The 18,192-nt window shown below is 60.8% G+C and overlaps 4 protein-coding genes across 4 annotated transcripts; all 4 read right to left on the bottom strand.

Moving 5' to 3' along the window:
* Nucleotides 1-778: 778 nt before the first annotated feature.
* Nucleotides 779-5,359, bottom strand: LSCM1_03382 (uncharacterized protein; the record flags this gene model as incomplete). Its single annotated transcript, XM_067320926.1, has 1 exon — nucleotides 779-5,359. One exon carries the CDS (start codon nucleotides 5,357-5,359, stop codon nucleotides 779-781), a length of 4,581 nt encoding a protein of 1,526 aa, XP_067177536.1.
* A 1,353-nt stretch (nucleotides 5,360-6,712) lies between these two features.
* Nucleotides 6,713-7,297, bottom strand: LSCM1_03381 (uncharacterized protein; the record flags this gene model as incomplete). The annotated part of the gene is made up of 1 exon (XM_067320925.1): nucleotides 6,713-7,297. The coding sequence occupies one exon, from the start codon at nucleotides 7,295-7,297 to the stop codon at nucleotides 6,713-6,715; it is 585 nt and encodes a 194-aa protein (XP_067177535.1).
* Nucleotides 7,298-8,070: 773 nt separating this feature from the next.
* LSCM1_03380 (uncharacterized protein) lies at nucleotides 8,071-10,041 on the bottom strand (the record flags this gene model as incomplete). Its single annotated transcript, XM_067320924.1, has 1 exon — nucleotides 8,071-10,041. One exon carries the CDS (start codon nucleotides 10,039-10,041, stop codon nucleotides 8,071-8,073), a length of 1,971 nt encoding a protein of 656 aa, XP_067177534.1.
* Nucleotides 10,042-13,502: 3,461 nt separating this feature from the next.
* On the bottom strand, nucleotides 13,503-14,978 carry LSCM1_03379 (uncharacterized protein; the record flags this gene model as incomplete). Its single annotated transcript, XM_067320923.1, has 1 exon — nucleotides 13,503-14,978. One exon carries the CDS (start codon nucleotides 14,976-14,978, stop codon nucleotides 13,503-13,505), a length of 1,476 nt encoding a protein of 491 aa, XP_067177533.1.
* Between the last annotated feature and the right edge of the window lie 3,214 nt (nucleotides 14,979-18,192).

Below are 18,192 nucleotides of genomic sequence, written 5' to 3'. Positions count from 1 at the left end.
CGCCCCATGGCGCTTTACGCGTAAGCGACGACCCCAAACAGCACGTAATAGGCAGCGCGACGTGATCAGTGAACAGAGCACACGTCAGAAGCACACGCGCGACCGTAGGGTAACAGGGACGCAGCCTCGGTACCCTCTAAAAAGAGGAAGCGCAGTGTCGAGAGTGAAAAAAAAAAAGCAGCGACCGTCTACCTACAGCCCGCCACCCGTTTCTCGCACAGAGATCCGCTCACGGTGTTTTGTTTCTCTGAAATAGAAACGTGTGCTCACATCTTAGTAGATGCGCGGTGTGGGGACCTCTCTCTTGAGGTCGAGCGCATCGCACGCTACTGTACTACTCCTGAATGCGGCCTTTTTTCGTTTAGTGTGCTAAGCGCAGATGTGTCAGACGCGAATGTAAAGGTATGCGCAAGTGTGGGTGCGGCTGCACCTCCTTATAAAGCCACAGATGCACCTGTACACAGAGACCGAAGCGTGTGTGCGCGCACGAAGCGCCATCCTCCCAAAAAGTCGGGCGAGTCGAGAAGGTCAACGCAAGGCTCGATAGGTGCGCACGCGTAAAGTGAGAAATCAATAAGAAAAAAACGCACACAACGCGTTACCAGCACAACTGATGAGAAGTCACTCGCCGCCATGACACGGCGGCGAAGCAATGCGTTGGGAGAGACACGCACGCGGCTTTAGGCCATTCCATCAAGAGCACAAAGGCGCACAAGTACACAGAAAGACAATGGCGCTCTGTCGCAGCAGCGTCGAGCCCGCGGCTGCTGCGCTACAATTACGATGCCTGACTCGCGAGCTTCGCGAGTGCCTTTTCGAGGGCAGCGTGCGTCCTTACACTGGGCATGTTCTCTGGGGTGCCCCTCTCCTCCTCCACAGGTGCAACGACCGGCTCCAACCAGCCCTGGTCCACACGCATCAGACTCACCAATCTATGGTAATCCGCCTGGGGCTTGCCATACTGCCTTTGAGAGCTGGCACGCATGGCGTTGCGCTTGCAGAAGCCGCGCACGGCGTCGAGCCGACTGGCAGGTGCCTCGATCATGTGTAGAGGGAGGAGGCCCCAGAACCATGTCTCATCATTACACTCGAGCGCCGCTGTCATGCCGAGGAGGACCGACACCTCCGCATCTCTGTAAGCTTGGTCTCTCGGCAGTTGGACGGCGCGGATCGCAGCCACGATCACGAAGGCAGTGAGGTAGTCGGCGCCGGAGTAGCTCGATGCGTGGGGGTGCAGGCAGGCAGCCGGGGGAGCCGACCCATTGGCAAACCCCTCCAAAACAAGCAGCGCAGCATCTTGGAACGTGCTGCCGCGTCGCACAGCGTCTTTCCCACGGTGCGTTCGCAGTACTTCGGCTTCAACACGTTCAGCGTACGGAGGTAAGGGATTGAGCTTGCGAGACGACGGAGCGCGCAGACGCTCCAAGAAGGCATGAATAATCTCCTCGGCCGGCGTATCCGGGACACAGCCGTAGAAGGTGAAGATGCCTAGCAGCTGCTTCCACGTGGCCGCTGTCGGCGCCGCATGCACTTCGGCTGCACCCTCATGTAGGCCGGTGTACTCCTCAACGCGGATGAAGGGCTCCACCTTGCCCGAGAGGAGGCTCACAACACGCTGCCGCACCTCCTCACCGTTCTTGAACCCGCTACTCGCCATCTCAACGTAACCGCCAAACTGATTGCCCTCACCGCACACGCCAACTACCCGTGCCAGCTCCTCGTTCGCGATCGACCGGGCGGAGGTGCGGGCCTCGCAAAGCCTGTGGCAGAGCATACTCTGCACCAGCTCCTCAGCAGGAGACAACTTTATCGCACGCGTAGCGGCGCTGTCGAGAAAGGCGGCGAGCTCCGCTTTCAGCCAGCCAGCGAGATTGCGATGACGCAGCTGGGTAAGATACCGCGCCTCCTCCATCGCGTTGAGAACCGCGGTGTCCGCCTCCGGGAGGGAGAAGAGGGCGGAAAGAAGAGAGAAGACGGTGCAAGTCTGCCGCATGGAGAGCACCTCTATGCGAGAAAGGGATGTCTCATCGGCAGCCGAGATGACGCTTTCCACGGCGCTGTGAGCTACCTTCAGCTTCTCTGCAGAGAGTGTGTTGTGGCTTCTGCTGCGATGGAGATGGATGGAGGCCAGCGGACATGCCGCGTCGTCCGACACGTCGGTGTGCTGCAGGAACACGCGAAGCAGTGCCACAGCGCACTGGGTGAGTGCCTTTCTGGCCGGCTTGTGCCAATGAAATGGGGTGGCTGCAACAGCGCAGGCGCCAACCACCTCTGGTACCGCGCCAGCCGCCTCCGCCCCATCGCGCAGCTCCGCGTGCGACGGGAAGGCCACGCTGCCACAGGAGCTCCAGCCGGCGCGCACGCTCCTGGCCAGCATGCCGCGAATCGTCCGCTCAGAGGGCTTCAACCGCGGTGAATGGTCTACGTACGTGCGCTGAATGATCGACTCCTGCGCGTGCACGTAGTAAACACGGGATTCAACCGTGCGGCGCGCCGTCCCCAACTTCACCGAGAACGGCTCGCACTTGGTCTTCGGGCTCATGTCTGGCAGGGCGTATGGAAGCTCGAACTCCGCAGCTGCGGCCGGCGTCACCCGTAGTTCCACCACTGGCCTCCGTGACGCCGGTGGTGGTGGAACCTTGTAAGTGCGAACCTCAGCATCCGCAGTCACCAGTGCGCCTCCACTCCCAGCGGCTGCCCGCGGCTGCTCAGCTGTCTGCATGCCGGCCGCGTCCTCCCCCTCGCTATCGTCATGGGAGTGGTCGAGGGCGTGCGACTGCTCGTCCTCGTCGTGGATAATGGAAAGCGGGGCGGTGTCACTCGCCTCCAGTTTCATAGTCGCACAGGGCGCTCCGTGCCCGGCGCGGCCGTCGTTCAGACGATAGACGCACCACCCCTGTCGGTAGCCCACATACCTAGCACCCGATTCCGCGCAGTAGCGGGCGATGTCTTCCGCGACCCCTCCAATGGGGTCGCACACCCGCACCTCGGCTCGCACGTTCAACCCGCTCGATAAAGGCGGGGCGTCCCCGTTAGGGTACAACGCAACGTGCCCGTCACTGCCAAGGTGCACCACCGCGGCGACATCCACGCGTACGAGGTTCACTGGCTCCAGAAAGCGCACCTCACACGAGCCGTCACGGCGGCCGACAGTGAACCGCGAGACGCGACGGAGTTCCTCAGGGGTGAAGGTGGCCAGTTGAGCAAGGCTAGGCTCTAGCGCATACTCCGTATTTGTGCACCGTGGAACGGCAGCGTTCACCATTGGCGCGTCCACCGCCGCGACGGGCAGCCGCCGTGGCGAGTCGTGCGTCACCCGCCTCGGCGCCGCGGCAGGCTCTCCTGCCGCGGCGCCGCCAAGCTGGACCGCAGGCACCAGCATCTCCTTCAGTGTCACTGGCGACAAGGCGCTAGACGCAAGGGACGCGGGGACTTGCTTCAACGCGGTCTCCTCTGGCACCCGCATCTGTGTCACCATCCATGTGTGCATTGCCCGCCGGGCTGCAGGAACGACGGGCCTCAGGTCGTCGTCGGCCGTCTTCGATGTCTTCTTCGCCGCCTGAGGCCGCTCGTATGAGTCGAAGAGCAGCACGTTGCCGTACGGTGAGGCGTTGTAGTCGGGAAGGGACATGAAAGCCAAGTCAGAGGGACGGCCGACATTCACGCCACTACCAGCGGCAGGCGCACTGGCAAACACTGCAGCAGCGGGTGCCTGCCCAAAGCCGCCAGCGGCGGGCGGTTGGGTATTGAGACCGGCTGCGGGAGCTGCTTGGCCGAAGCCGCCAGTGGCGGCAGCTGTCTGACCAAAGCCAGTGGCGGGAGCTGCCTGACCGAAGCCCACAACTGCTGGCTGCGCTGCTCCAAAGCCGCTCGGCGTTTGTCCAAAGCCACCACCAGCGGCCTGCCCAAACCCGCCTGTCGCACCTTTCGGCGCCCCGAATCCTCCAGTAGTAGACTGCGTCTGCTGCTGTGCGCCACCAAAGCCACCTCCAAGACCAAAACCAGCTGCGCCGCGGCCTGCACCAAATCCACCAGTAGCTGGCTGCGACTGTTGGCCAAAGGCACCGCCTTGCGCCGCCTGCCCGAAACCACCGGCCGCCGGCTGCTGAGCTCCAAAGCCACCAGTGGCCTGTCCGAACCCGCCCACGGCGCCAGACGGAGCCCCGAACCCACTGGAAGCGCCCTGCGGCTGTGGCTGTTGGGCTCCGCCGAATCCGCCACTAGCACTGACTTGAGAAGCGCCGCCTCCAAAACCACTCTGTGCAGGCTGCCCAAAGCCCCCAGCAGGCGCCTGCTGCGCTCCGAAGCCGGTTGCTTGGGGCTGCGCTTGCCCAAACCCGCTGGCCGCTGGTTGCTGCGCACCGAATCCAGCCTGCGCAGGCTGTCCGAACCCAGTGGCCCCGCGGCCAGCGCCAAAGCCACCCACAGAGGTCTGTTGCCCACCAAAGCCCACAGTGCCACGCCCAGCACCGAATCCACCCGCACCGGTCTGCTGAGCAGTGCCAAAGCCCCCTGATGCGGAAGGCTGGCCGAACCCACTTGTAGCCGTCTGTTGACCAAAGCCGCCGGATGCCGGCTGTTGTGAGCCAAAGCCGCCCTGAGGAGCGGCGCCAAAGCCACCTGCGCCCTGGCCGCTGCCGAACTGCACACCAGGAGTCGTCTGGGTGCCGAATCCGGTCTGCGGTGGCTGTGGTCGTCCAAAGGCATTCACTGCAGGCTGAGAGGCCCCAAACAACCCGCCCTGCGCAGCCGACTGATTAAAGCTGCCAGTGGTGCCGAAGCCGGCGCCTCCTCGTCCAGCGCTAAAGCCGCCACCAGCCGCCTGTCCGAATGCGCCTGGCTGCTGCTGCGACGGCGTCTGCCCAAATCCGCCTTGCTGCTGCTGTGACTGCTGACCAAATGCACCGGTCTGCTGCCCGAACCCGCCCACCATAGTAGACTGCTGCCCAAACCCACCGACCTGTTGCTGATGTTGTTGGCCAAAGCCGCCAATGGGCGGCGGCGGCTGTTGGCCAAAGACCCCAGCCTGCTGCGCTTGCTGGCCGAAAGCGCTCGCCGGCTGCCCGAATCCACCCGCCGGCTGAGGCGCCTGCTGACCGAAACCGCCCTGCTGTTGCTGCGGCGATTGCCCAAAGCCACCGGTTGTTTGAGCCAGGCCAGACTGGGCGAATCCACTTTGCGGCTGAGTCGGTTGACCAAACCCACCCGGCTGCTGGCCGAAGCCTCCGACCTGCTGCGGCGGCTGTTGTCCAAAGCCTCCTACTTGCGGCTGCTGGCCGAATGCCGCTTGCTGCGGTTGAGCTTGCTGGCCGAAACCGCCAGGTTTACTCTGGTTGAAGCCGCCACTGAACGCGTTCATTAGTCCACCGTGCGCGCGAGCATGCACCCTTCCGATTTGACGGTTTTCTGCTCCTTAAGTTGCTCAGGTCTAACGAGAAAAGTTTCCAACACGCACCTGTTCAGGGGCGTGGCGTGTGAGTGTGTGTGTATGGGAGACACGCGTGAGAGCGGGGGCCTCCATGTCAGAGGCCGCAGAGGCGCCATGACGAACCCACAAGTAAGCAAAAAAAAAGCGTAAGAGAGACAGGTGGTCGATACACCAATTTGAGATGAGAAGGCGGGCAGAGCTGTGGAGCTCAAGCGACGCGGCGACGTGCTGAGCACGAAGACAGCAGCGACAACGATTCCACGCACTGCCACAACGCTCCTTTGTTTCTGCAGCGGCACCCAAAAAAGACAGGCCGCACTCGCAACCAAAACGCAGGCGGTTGGCAGCCACCAAGTGCAATGGTAATCTGCGATACGCATGGCGAGTGCGTCAGACCAGAACTGAGTACAATTTTGCCCCACTCCCACGGATTTGTTAGAATGCTCCCTCTCGGCGGCAGAGTATACACCATGCACCGCTCCCCCCCCCTGCAGAGCTGCCACACGGGGCCCGACGACGTGTGTGTGTGTGTGTGTGTGGAGGTGAGGGGGCGACGCTGCCCTACGCAAGCGCCACGGGCAGGCGCCCACCCACCCCCGCACCACACCCTACACGCCACCACGCTTCGCAGGCCGCACCAAAAGCAGCCCCCGCGCCGTGGCTCAGGCCCCCTCACACACGTACGCAGAGTGCAGGCCGAGCGGAGGGGGAGCGGGGGCAGGGGGGGTGGGGCACTTTCGAGCGGCGGCCCACGCTTCGCACAGCACATGCGCGGCACAAGCGCGCTCACGGTAGCAGGCCGCTTCGACGCCACGCCACCATGGGCACGGCCGCCGGCATCAGCAGCCATAAGTCGCTCTGCCCTCCCCACATCGTGGGCGCCGCCACCCTCTGTCGCAGCCAGAGATGGCTCGGCACTGTCACGGATAAGCGCTGCTTGGTGCCCCTTCACTCTCATAGAGTGGTGTGCTGCGCGCCTGAGATATCACGCGCACTGGGGTGTTGCACGGCGTCATCATCGGTGGTCACGAAACGGCAGAGAGAAAAGTTGCTTTCGGCACTGCCGCATTTCGTGCCGTGTCACACACGCGCGCATTCGGCACATCGCGGCACTGTGGAGCGAGATGACAGAGAGGGAGAGAAGAGATGGTCCACCCGCTTGACTGTGCATGGGGACGTGGAGAGAGAGATAGATGGCGGCGCGTGCGCCGCAGAGGCAGTAGCAGAAAGCAGAGTCACTGCACCCGCAATTCTCCTCTCCCACCACCACTCCCCCTCTGTTGATCAAGCAAACAGAGACTCCATACTCGGCTGCGGCGCCTGCCCGGTTTTCGCCTTGATGTAATCATCCCTGTGCTCCATCTCGCTACAGTACGTCTGCCGATCAGCGCCATACGAGATGAGGGCGACGCTGTTCCCGTGAAACTCGGTGAGCTTGCGCTCATTCAAGTCGAACACGAGAATAATTTTGCTTTCAAACGAGCGGAAGAGACTTGCCATGCTTGGCTCCCCGGTGTTGATGCCGCGTGCTACGCAGTAGTCGTCCCAGTGCAGCATCTCAGCACAGAACATCTGACTGGACGAGCCTGCCTGTGTCGCAGACACGCCCGTCACCTGTGTAACGTAGGTGTCATTTCCCAGCGTGAAGGTGCGCACAAGGGGCTCTGCATACGAGGAGGCAAAGAGCTGCTGCATCGGCGGTTTACCGTCGTTGATGCCACGCTCTTGCCGATAGTCATCCCAGTGAATCATCTCACTGCACAGCAACTGCCGTGGCTCCCCGCGGTTTGCCGCCTTGTTGACAAGGGGGAGGGAGACGTAGTAGTCGTCCCCTGTAAAGAAGCACCTCCCTGTCACCTCCACATTCATCTTGGAGGAGAGCGCGCGCCGACACGCCCGTAGATGCAATCGACGGTGGAAAACACTTTGAAGAGAATTTCGTTGATGGCAGGTGAGAGAGCGACAGGTTGGGCATCTGGTGTACACGCTCGTCACAGAAGTTGGCGTGCGTGTATGCGTGCCGCGTCGGCTTCTGCATGTTTTGGCACGCTCGAAAAGCAGGACGGAGCAGAGTCGCCCGCCGCACACGGCACGTCGGAGACGCGCGCAGCACAGGCCGAAGGTGAGAGTGAAGGGAAGGGATGGCGAGAGGATGCGAGCAGAAAGTGTAGCGAGATAGACGTGGTACAGGGCAGTTGCGAGGAGCCGCGCCGGCGTTCGCATCTGCACATAGGGCAACAACGAAGGGAAAGAGTATGCCGCTGGGGTACCGGGAAAGCGTACTGGGGAGAGGGGAAGGGAGCAAGAGGATACAGGCCAGGCCGCAAGGAAGGTACTCGGCCTCACGCGAGCAAGCGAGAGGCTGTCACGAGCCACCCGAGCATGGCACTCGAGCCGTGGGATGTGGCATTCGACGCTGGGGTGCGTTGGTATGAAAGAGAGGGAGAGGCTCCCATTATGAATGGCTTACGTCATGCGCATCATGCCGCCTCTCCTCGAAGTGCAGCATAGGGAAGAAGATGAGGTGGCAAGAAGGGGCGTGGCGGGGGAAGGAGGAATCAGGTGCAGTGGTCGCCGTCTGTAGCGCAGAGGAAATGGGCAGGAAGGACACAGCGCTGGCGTGAGGCTGCATTCCTCACCTCTCAAGCAGATGCGTGCTCTCGCTGAAACTGGTCGATGGCGGCAATGTCGTAGTGAGTGCGCGGAAAGTCTCGCGCCTTCTGCGACAGGTACGCCGTCAGGGTTGCCCTCTCGTGCAGCATCCGCGGAACGCCTGCTGATTCTTTGAGCAGCGCCAAAAGGGCCTCGGAGCAGAAAACCTTCAGGTCCGCGCCGCTAAAGCCTTCCGTCTGCTCTGCAATGGCGCGGATGTCAGCTGCGGTTTTGCCCAGTAGGAGTTGCAGAATGGACTCGCGGTCTGCCAAAATGGGTAGCGGAACGTGCACCATGTAATCAAACCTCCCTGGCCGCATCAACGCGGGATCGAGGAGGTGCGGCACGTTGGTGGCCCCAACAAAGCAAACGCCGCGGACGTCTGCGAAGCCGTCGATCTCCGTGAGAAGGGTCGACAAGAGGCGCACATGCTCGCTGTCATGACTGTCGCACACCCGGCGTCCGCCAAGCACCTCCACCTCATCAAAGAAAACGATGCAAGGTACCTGGCGGCGGGCGCGGGTGAAGACGTCTCGCAGGTACCGCTCGCTCTCCCCAACATACGCACTCACCACAGTTGCCGAGTCCAAGTAGATGAGCGAGAAGTTTCCTTCCGAGCAGAGCGCCTTTATAAGGGTCGTCTTGGCGCACCCTGGAGGGCCGTAGAGGAGGATGCCGCGCGGCGGGGTGATGTGGAAGCGCTGCATCAGCTCAGGCTCCTGTTGCGGCCACACAAGAGAGCGATGTAGCCTGTCCTTCACCTCCGCAAGTCCACCAATCTCCGACCATCGCACTGCCTTGAAAGGGAGGGCAGAGGGGGTGTCCGGCAGCTGGGCCGCCTCCAGCGTCTCCGCGCATGTCCGCCCTACGAGAGCCTGTGCAGCGCTCAGCCAATCCGCGGCGCTGCCACCTCGAACGCTGGCCAGCAAAGATGCGCGCTGCAGCGCACCAGGGAAGGAAAAGACAAGGTGAAAGGCAACGAGCTCGTCCAGCACGTCGACCGCGCAGAGACTGTAGTCATGGCTGATGCAGAGGACCACAACGGAGCGGGCGGCACCGCTAACGCCGCCGCGAAGAGCCGTGGCGTCCCGCTGGAGTTTGCGCAAATGAAGTTTGGCTAACTCCGGCTCAGCCGCTGCGAAGAACTGCTCGGCGCCGGGGACCACCACGACTACAGTGCCGCCCCACCCTTCGTGAAGTGTCTCTGACGGCGAAAAGCAGCTTGACCAACTGAGCACCGTGTGCGTGGCAGAAACGCTTTCCAGGGCGTAGCGCACCGCGCTGGAAACGCCACACCCATGGGGGCCGCGCGCCATTACGCCGACAAACGCACCCGCCGACTTGTCAGCGCACACCAACAGCTGGAGAAGCTGGTCTGTCTCACTTTCGAGGCCGATGGGTCGCGCGGCCGCTCCCCCATCAAAGCCACGGCTGCCGACTCGCTGTGCGTCATTCACACGCACACGGCAGTTACTGCTGAAAAGCGCTATGCCGCGATAACCCTTCTGCAGTGTCACTTGGCGAACCGTGTAGACGCCATCCTGCGTGCGAAATTGAGCTCCCACTACAACGTAGCGCCCCATAAGCGCAGCGGCGACATGGGCGGCGGTCGCGCGGGTGTCACGTCGCGGCCCGTCCACCGTCACCTCCTTTGCCGTATAGTGGAAGAGAGGGCAGCGAATCACCAAAGTCTCTTGCGAGCACTCCCCTGCAGTACAGGGGCGATATGCCATGCCGCACGAGGACGGCGCGCACACGACGTGCTGTGTCTCTGCAAGGGCAAAGTCCTGGCTCGCGAGGCGCCGCGCCTCTAGCACGCCCACTCGAACGGAAGCCTCCAGTTGGTATCTCAAGGTGGCGGCGAAGACGGGCACAAGGCGGCACAGATAACACTCATTGCGAACCTCAACAAGTGCACAGGGAAAACGGGCGCACGTCCAGTCGCCTGGCACGCGTATCATGGCGAGCGGCAATAGGCCTCAGTTCAGCTTACATGTTACTTTAGTGTGCAAGCGTGTGCGTGTATGCGTGCATGAGCGGCGCACTCCGAAGTCGTGAGAGAAGAAAGTGGCACCCGCACAGGGCGTGTCGCGGGAATGAAGAGGAAGCGGAAGAGGGGAGAGAGGGAAGCAACGGCCGCGAAAATGAAAGCTGCAGCAGACCCATACACTCAGTGCACAGTCTGACTCTGCAATTCAGTCAACCACCACGGAATCGCGCGAGACGGTGGGGTAAGTCGTACACCATGCACAAAACGCTGCCTAACAAAATGGGCGCGGGCGATAGCGGTCGCCATCGCACAGGAGAGAGAGAAGCGAAGGAGGAGGAGGAGGGGGGAGGAAGAAGACCATCTGTGAAGCCTGACGTTAGCCTCCGCTGGACCCCCCATCCCCAGTCTCCGTAAGTTTCACATGGATGTCCGGCTCTGCAGCATTGCTCACCAGTGGCAGCAGCGATGGTGTTCGCACGCCGCGGCGCAGGAGAGACCAAAGACAGAGAGATCAATCAGGTCCCAGCATCGTTTCCCAGGCGCAGGAACACACACGCAGCTACGCACAAGGGGGGGTGCGGGGCATGCAGTCAAAGAGGCGCAGGAGAAACGGAAGCGTCCCAAGTGCCCCGAAAAGCGTTTGTGCTTCTCTTCCCCCTCCCCTCCAATCTCTGCTACGCTCCGACTACCGATGCGCAGTTGAGCGCGTTCCTCCAGGGCGTGCACCTATTCTGCCCGAGCCCTGCCGACATCTATCCTCTCCACGACCGTTCTGTTCGATTACCCTCTGCCCTGTCGAGCCAAGGGATGGCGGAGACGCATACATGGGTGACGCGAGGGGGCGTGGACGACGGCAGTGAGCGATGGGGTGCGAAAACGCGCAGATGACCCATGAAAGAAGCGCGAGGCGATTGGTCGGCCACGGATAGAACACGCAGAGGGAAAAGAACGCGCATGCGCGCGCGACACACACGCGCCGCACCCGCCAAGCACACACAAAAAAAGACATAATAATGAATGACGACATCGACAGGGAAAAACACAAGCAACGGAAGTGAAATAGTTCTATTGTGTTCGTCTGTTCGCCCTACCCCTGCCGCCTGCTGCCTCCCAACCACAGCCGCTTCACTGCGTCACAAAGCACGGCGGCGTCGAAGAGGTGGGAGGAGCAGGCGGGCCCGCACAGCGGCAAATCTAAGACGAACAAAAAAAAGAGGTAAAAATGGAGCGGGAGGGAGCAACCGCGTCAGGGAAGCAAGTCGATGAGCCACTGATGTGAAATTTGAAATGGGGAACTGGGAAATGGTTGCAGTTGAGAAAGGGGGGAATGTGCAGTTTTCTGGAGACAGATTTGAAGTGAAACAGAAGCTGCGCAGCGGAAGGGTGCGAGAGATGCACATATGAGAGAAGGATATAATAAGCGCAAGAGCGATGTGCTATCGGCGGAGGCGCTCAATTGTGGCGTCTTTCCTCTGCGCCTGCGTGGGTCCAAGCAGCGCAAAGATGAACGAAGACACACACACACACAAAAGATACCCAAGCACGAAGGCATCTCTGCCCTCACCACCCCGCCCTCTCCCCTCCTCTTCACCCACCACCACCGGTTACAGCAGTTCCGTAAACCACCCAATCAAGTGGAACACACTAGGCGAGAGGAAAAAAGCGCCCGAGGTGTACACGCAGACACGCACACACAGGAGAAAAGAAACACAAAACGCCGGGCTGTAGCAGCGCCGTCTGGTGCTTGGAAGGGCGCTCGCTTCTGCACTTACAAAGAGGGTGGAAGAACGGAATGCGAACAGGGAGGCGCGACATTTTCGCAGAGCGCGCCGCAATGTCGGCGGGAAGCGGGAAGGGGGGTGATGAGCCAACGATAAAGAGAGAGAAACTGTCGCCAACGCAAATCTATAAAGCAAAAAGGGGTGAAACAAACAAAAAGGAGCTTAAGAGAGAGGAAGAAATAAATTGGCCCTCTTCAGCAGCACTCGCAGCCTCTCTTTCTCTCGTCGTCGCAGTGAGCAAGCGAGTCTGTTGAAGTCAGCCGTGAGGGATGCCGTGAATGTCGCACACGACGCTTGACTGCGGAGGAATGGGATAGGTACTGTGGTACAGTGCCTCGCTCCGCCACGGTTTGCCCCTCTCAGCCTCATGCATGTATGGTTCAAAAGTGTGTGTATGGTGTACGTGCGTGTCGGACTAGCCGGAGAAGACGGGAGGGGGTGAACGTGTATCTATGCACGCGTACAAAACGAGTCGTCGAGTCCCCAAAATAAGGGAGAGGGGAGGCGGGAGCAACCAGTGAAGAGGCCAACAGAGGCAGACACGCGCTCAAAAGAACTGCGGTTAGAAGAGACACTTCAGGAGAGAGAGAAACGTGGAAAGGCGACAAGGGCACACGCAGAGAGGCACCGTTCTATGCAGCACGAATGGCGAAGTGGCTGTGGTGGAAGAGAAAGCCACAGAGAAAGGACAAAATTAACGTAAGGTGCGAGTCTTCTATCGTGCAGTACACACACGCACACACGCACCAAACGCGACGGCAGGGAGAAAAGCGCAACCAGTCAGAAAAAAAGCGGAGAAGGCGATAAGCACAGACGAAAGGGGAGAGGAGAAGTGGGCAATGCCCACGAAATGCGACTGCGAGGGGGGAGAAGAGATGGCGCTTCGACGGCCCTGGCGCGCCTTTGTGGAGTCTTCGTGTGTGGATGCGCCAAGAAAGAGAGCAGATATATTCGAGGGCCCTGAATCACAGCGTCCGGGAGGCCGCCCGCGGATACAACGCAGTATGGGCCTATATGGGTCACAATATCAAGCCATCCGCGCACTCCAGCCTCAAGTCAACGCCTACTGGGTGTAATCTAGCCATCACTCGCTCTGCCACCTATCCTATGCAGGGCTGCCCGGGCAGAGGTCCACACTTCTCACAAGGCAAAGGTGAGCTACAACACAGAAAAAGCAAGTAAACGGTCAAGTGTGGCGGTCACGTCAGACCATTCCTCCGCGAGACACAACACAAAAACAAAAAGGTTAATACAGTAATGGTACACAAGACGCCGCTGCGCGAAACGCATCGGACATCACACCACCTCCAAATCAGCCATCGCACCCACGCCGACAACCGCGCACCGACCCTGTCCTTCCGGTGAGTCTCGCCGCCCTTGATCCTGCAAGTGGCCGCCCACGAAGGAAGAGAGGGCGGCAGCCACAAAGACCCCCACGCACGGGCCAAAGAGGCGTGTGTAACCCCTCTGCAGCAGAAGCGGAGAGAGAAATAGACAGAAAAAGTTCGAGCAGGCGCGCATAGGCACACTGTTGTACGCGTGCAGGTTTCAGTGGTGCACATCGGTGACACCATGTGGGTGGAAAGTACCTTCTTGAAGGAAGAAGATGGCTCGAGAGCGAGTCCACCATCGAACATGTAAATCAGCAGATTCAGTCGGCAGGGGTTAGGCACTTGGACAGCGGGGCCTGAGACATGCCGAAGAGGCACGGCTGAATCAAAGTCCCGTTCGCATCGAATCGGGCATCTTCCTTGAGCACGTCCTGCACAGCGTTTCGGGCCGTCTGCACACGAATGGCAAATCCCATCAGCTGAAGGCCATTCATGCACATGACCCGCTGCGCCCCCTCCAGTGTGCGCATCTCCACAAAGGCGAACAACGTACAGTAGCCAGCTCCGGCGCAGATGCGCACCTTGTTCACCGGGCCAGCGGCAGTGAGAAGCTCTAACAGCATGCTCTGTGGCAGGAGGCCAGGCAAGTGGGACACGTAGACGGTGCGGCGCTTCATCTCGTCCTGGCGTGGGTGCTGCGGAAGGTTACGCTGCGAGGCCACCTGCTGCCGTTCTGCGGTCGGCAGCGTACACGGTATGGTCGAGAACACCGACGGAGGCGGTGCAGAAGACGAAAACGAGCTGGCAGCAGTGGCTGCAGCGTAGGCGCTTGCCTTGGTGTAGCGGCGAAGGTGATCAAGCAAGGCGTTGCTCGTGTCGGTGTCCGTCACCTTCGTAGCGATGTCCGCTACTTGAGCCCAGAAAGATGCCCTAGAGATGTGGAAGTCCGAGAGCAGCGCACACGTGTGCGCCAGCGCGCAAATGCCCTCGAGCTGCGCAAGCCTGTGCCCAGCCCTCTGCAGCAGGCGCGCTGCGAGGTAATAAGGGTCGCCGGCGATCATGTTCATTTGGAAGAGGTTGCCTATCACGGTGCCGAAGTTGATGGCTTGAACAGCACTCAGCTCGCCCACCTCCAGCAGCGACCCCAACAGCGACTTGAGCAGCTCCGCATTAAACGCGGCGAAGCCAGGCCACTGCGGAGAGAGTTCAGAGAAGGCCGCCATGAGACGCTGCAGAACCACCGGGGACGCGCGCGCCACCTCCATCGCAACGTCCCTGGCCATGGCCACAGGGGACTTGCTGCGCCTAATCACCGCGCTGATACCCTGCGTGGCACACTCGCTGTACAGAACCGCCATCAGCGACTTTTGGCCCTTGCAGCGGGCCTGCGACACTTCCTCCAGTGTCACCGAGCGTACTGTCAGGGCCTGTGACTGCCGCCGAGGGATGAAGTCGTGCATTTTCTGCGCCGCCAGCTCCGCCATCTCGGGTGAGTCGAACCCGACGAACCCCGTCATGGTCGCTCCCTCCCAAGCTGTGAAAGCCTCATCGGCGCCGTACGGGTAGAAGAGAGACTTGAGCTCTGAATCGGTGGTGTTGAGACTCAGGTGGCCCACCGACAGCCAGTGCTTGCAGCGCGACTTGGTGCAAACGGCATCGTCACGGCAGTCGTCAAACAGGAACGAGGACACATCATTGCCAGCGGTGGCCTCAGCGGTGGAGGCAGAGCTGCTGATGGTAGACACGGAGCGACACATGGAGACGTCTTCCCACACCTTCGCCTGCTTTGAGCTCATCTGTGATACGGTGCGTCTGCCTGTGTGCGCAGATGAAAGGCGACGATGCAGCGAGACAGAGAAAAAAAACAAAGAGGAGCAAAGAGAGATGAAAAGGGCAAAGAGAAAGAGAACGATGAAGGGCACGAAAAGCGCGTATTCACGTGTGTATGTGTATCTGTCTGCCTAGGGGGGGCGTGGCTTACGTGAAGGTGAGCAGGTTGGTAAACAGAAAAGAGAAAAAATGAAAAGTCTATGAGATGAGGGGTCTATTCAACTGAGGGATGCCGGTAAGGATGTGCGCCGACGAAACGAGGTCGTTATCGCTTTGCCCTCTCTTCGATGCGTCGATTGCCGTTAGTCCAGGACGGAGAGGCAGAGACGCAAGCCGGCGAAAATTGGAAGTGGTGGATACGGAATGTGCAGAAGAAATGGTGCAGTTGCGGGTACGTTCGAGTGCTTGTGTGCCACACTATTTTCTTCGCCTCGTTTTATGAATGCGGTTGTATATGTGCGTATGTTAGCGCACTGGGAAAAGAGGAGAGGGCCGGAAGGAGATCTGCGCACGTTTGGTGTATGAGCCGGGAGGGTGAGGGAGCGCGATTACTTCGTTGTCTTCACCAACGCGAGGGAGAAGCGGGCAAAGAGAGGAAACGAGTGAAGTGTACAGGTCTTGTCACCAGTGGTATATCTGCAGTCGGATGAGCCGATGAGAAGGGCATTGTGCGGTGATGAAGCGGGGACGGAGCCGTATGATTCGAGGCGGCCCTTCGGGTACTGTATGTGCAAAGACACATCATTCGGCACTCACACGCGTGCGAGGGTGCTACGTCTTTTCTGGTCCCGACATCTCACCCGCCCCCTGTCTTTTGGTATGCGGCATCGCCACTGGAGGGCTCCGTCGGCTGCCGTGTCAGCGAGCTCTGCATAGAGGAGGAGGAAGAGTGGGGGAGAAGACGCAACGCGAAATTAATCCTCAGAAAGCAGAGGCCGCGGCTCACAGCTCTGCCGCGCTGGTGCGGTGTAGCGCGCGGAGGGGGTGTGGTGTGTGGTGTGTTGTTGGTGGGGAGGCACCAGCGGAGGAGATGCCGAAGTCTCTCTGCACGCGTTGGCGCTGGCACTGTTTTCACTGCGGCAGTCAAACGTGGCAGGAGGGCGGGATGGAGTGCTGCGACTCGGAATAGGGAGGGGGTGGCCCGCACCTCTCGTCTATCAAAGCAGGCAGGCCAACGATCCCAGTCCAAGAGGCGTCCCGCGTTACCAGCAGCTGCTGCAGCTTCTGGATGATCGTGCGGAGGAGTATTCCCTCTCCGAGGCCTGAGCGTCGGATGCATACGTTCCCACTGGTGGCACGGTAAAACGGGGGGCTCGTCTCACGATTTCGTCTCCCCTATCGCCTCTGCAACCCACCCTTCCAGCGCTGCCGCGCCATCGCCACGCGAGACACACAAAAGGTCCTGCCGCCAGGGCCGCACCCGACCCGTCATCGTCTCCGTCCCAATAGTAAGCCACTGTTTGCGCGCGGCAGACGCTTAGAAACGTCTCCAGGGCCAGCCTCAAAGCCTCGTCTCGCCTGTTGGGTGCCCCTCCTCCCCCTTCCTCAGTGAAGCGCAGCAGAGGATCCACTGGGGGTGCCGCGTGGCTGCTAATGGGTAGCGGGTCGGATCACGCCATCGGTGTTGGCGAGCACAGCGGGAAGCGTGCCTCTCTGGATCAGAGTCACGTGACAAGGAACGCCCGGTCGGGATGGGGTGAGGTGGGGGCCCTTGAGGGCCTCGTCTTCAGCGCGATAGGGTGGGGGCGCCAAAAACGCGGCGCAGCGCCACGATCAGGGCGGACCACTCTGCTCTTGTTGCTCGGGTGAGCACGATGGTGTATCCGGTGGAGATGCTGCTGGAGGCAACCTGCCTGGTGTGTCATCCAGGGTCGAGGAAGTTGTCCCTCCTTATCCGGTGAGCTCTCCTCGTCAGATCCGAAAAGGTCTCGACTCCCCCTTAAGGGACCGCACCGTGTGCGGGCAGTCTCGCGTTGGCCACAGTGGCTGCCCACCCCATCGTCCTTACCATGCAGCGGCATTGTCGGGGCTACCCCCACAACCGCCATAGCCCTCCTTCCCCTTCACTTCCCCACCTCACGGCATCCAAAGGACTCCAGCCAAATGGGAGCGTTGCGATGGGCGTCCGACTCGCTGGCCGTTTAGACGCTCATTGATGCGACCCGTGCTTTGACACACGCACCGCTGCGCCGCTTCGTCAAGAGCATTGCCGTTGGCCCGGCATGCCGCCATTCCTGCAGTGATTTACAAAGGCGTCTGTGGAGAGGTGAGCGAGCGGCCTCACGTCGCCCTCGGTGTGAAGCGCTTCGTCCCGCTGCGGGCCGAGGGCGACGTGAGTGCCCGGTGGCTCCACACGTCCTGTAGCCTCTCACACGATAAAGTGCTTGCTTCGCTCGCAGCAGAGGAAGGGGAGGGGGGCGAGCGATGCCGTCCTCAGTGTCTCCGAGAAAAGCTCCTCGAGGCGAATTCCGCCGCGGAGCGAACGCCTGCGACGCCCGCCAACGCCCACAGTGTGGCAAAGGCGGGCGGTGGACCGCCATGAGCCGGGTGAAGGATTTCTGCGGGAGAAGGCCGCCCCTCCCCGGCCCCGCTCATCCGGAAAGGTGGGATACCGCATGGCACCTCTTCAGCCCTCGCAGCGCGCTCCAACCGTAACGGAGATACTATCCTGGTTGTGTGGCATCAGCCCATATGCGGGTGGGTGCTGCTTGGGTCAGATCGAGCGAGTTTGACCGGCAACGGCCCCGTTTGAATGGGGGAGCTCCATCGCCGTATAGCGCATGCCGAAATGGTCATAGAGAAAAATGCTGTCACCGCCCCTGAGGGAAAGAGGAGAGCGATGTAAAGGGGCGCGTTCTCAGTGGCGGTGTGAAGAAGCTTGTCCCCCACCAGCGAGGTGCAGCAGAGGCACGCTGACGGACTGCGGAAAGGGAAAAGAGCGGTGTTTGAGCAGAGGAAAGAGTCGTTGTGAGCGGCAAGTTGGCGGGCATCTCTCTCCCCGGTTCTGAGGCGAGACTTCAGCGCCTTCGCCATCTACAAAATACTGAGGAAAAGAGGAAGATGTGGCGCACACGGGCGCGCCAAGAGTGCGGCCAAGCGAAGGGAAACAAATTGGAGAAGGCCGAGATGGCGTGCACGTGTGTATTCTCAAGTGGATAGGTGACTTGCGCAATGGCAGGA

The sequence above is a fragment of the Leishmania martiniquensis genome, chromosome 27 (genome assembly GCF_017916325.1).
Source record: "Leishmania martiniquensis isolate LSCM1 chromosome 27, whole genome shotgun sequence".
In the NCBI taxonomy this organism is placed as follows: Eukaryota; Euglenozoa; class Kinetoplastea; order Trypanosomatida; family Trypanosomatidae; genus Leishmania; species Leishmania martiniquensis.
The sequence above is the reverse complement of the archived record's forward strand: the minus strand, read 5'-3'. Positions and strand labels throughout refer to the sequence as shown.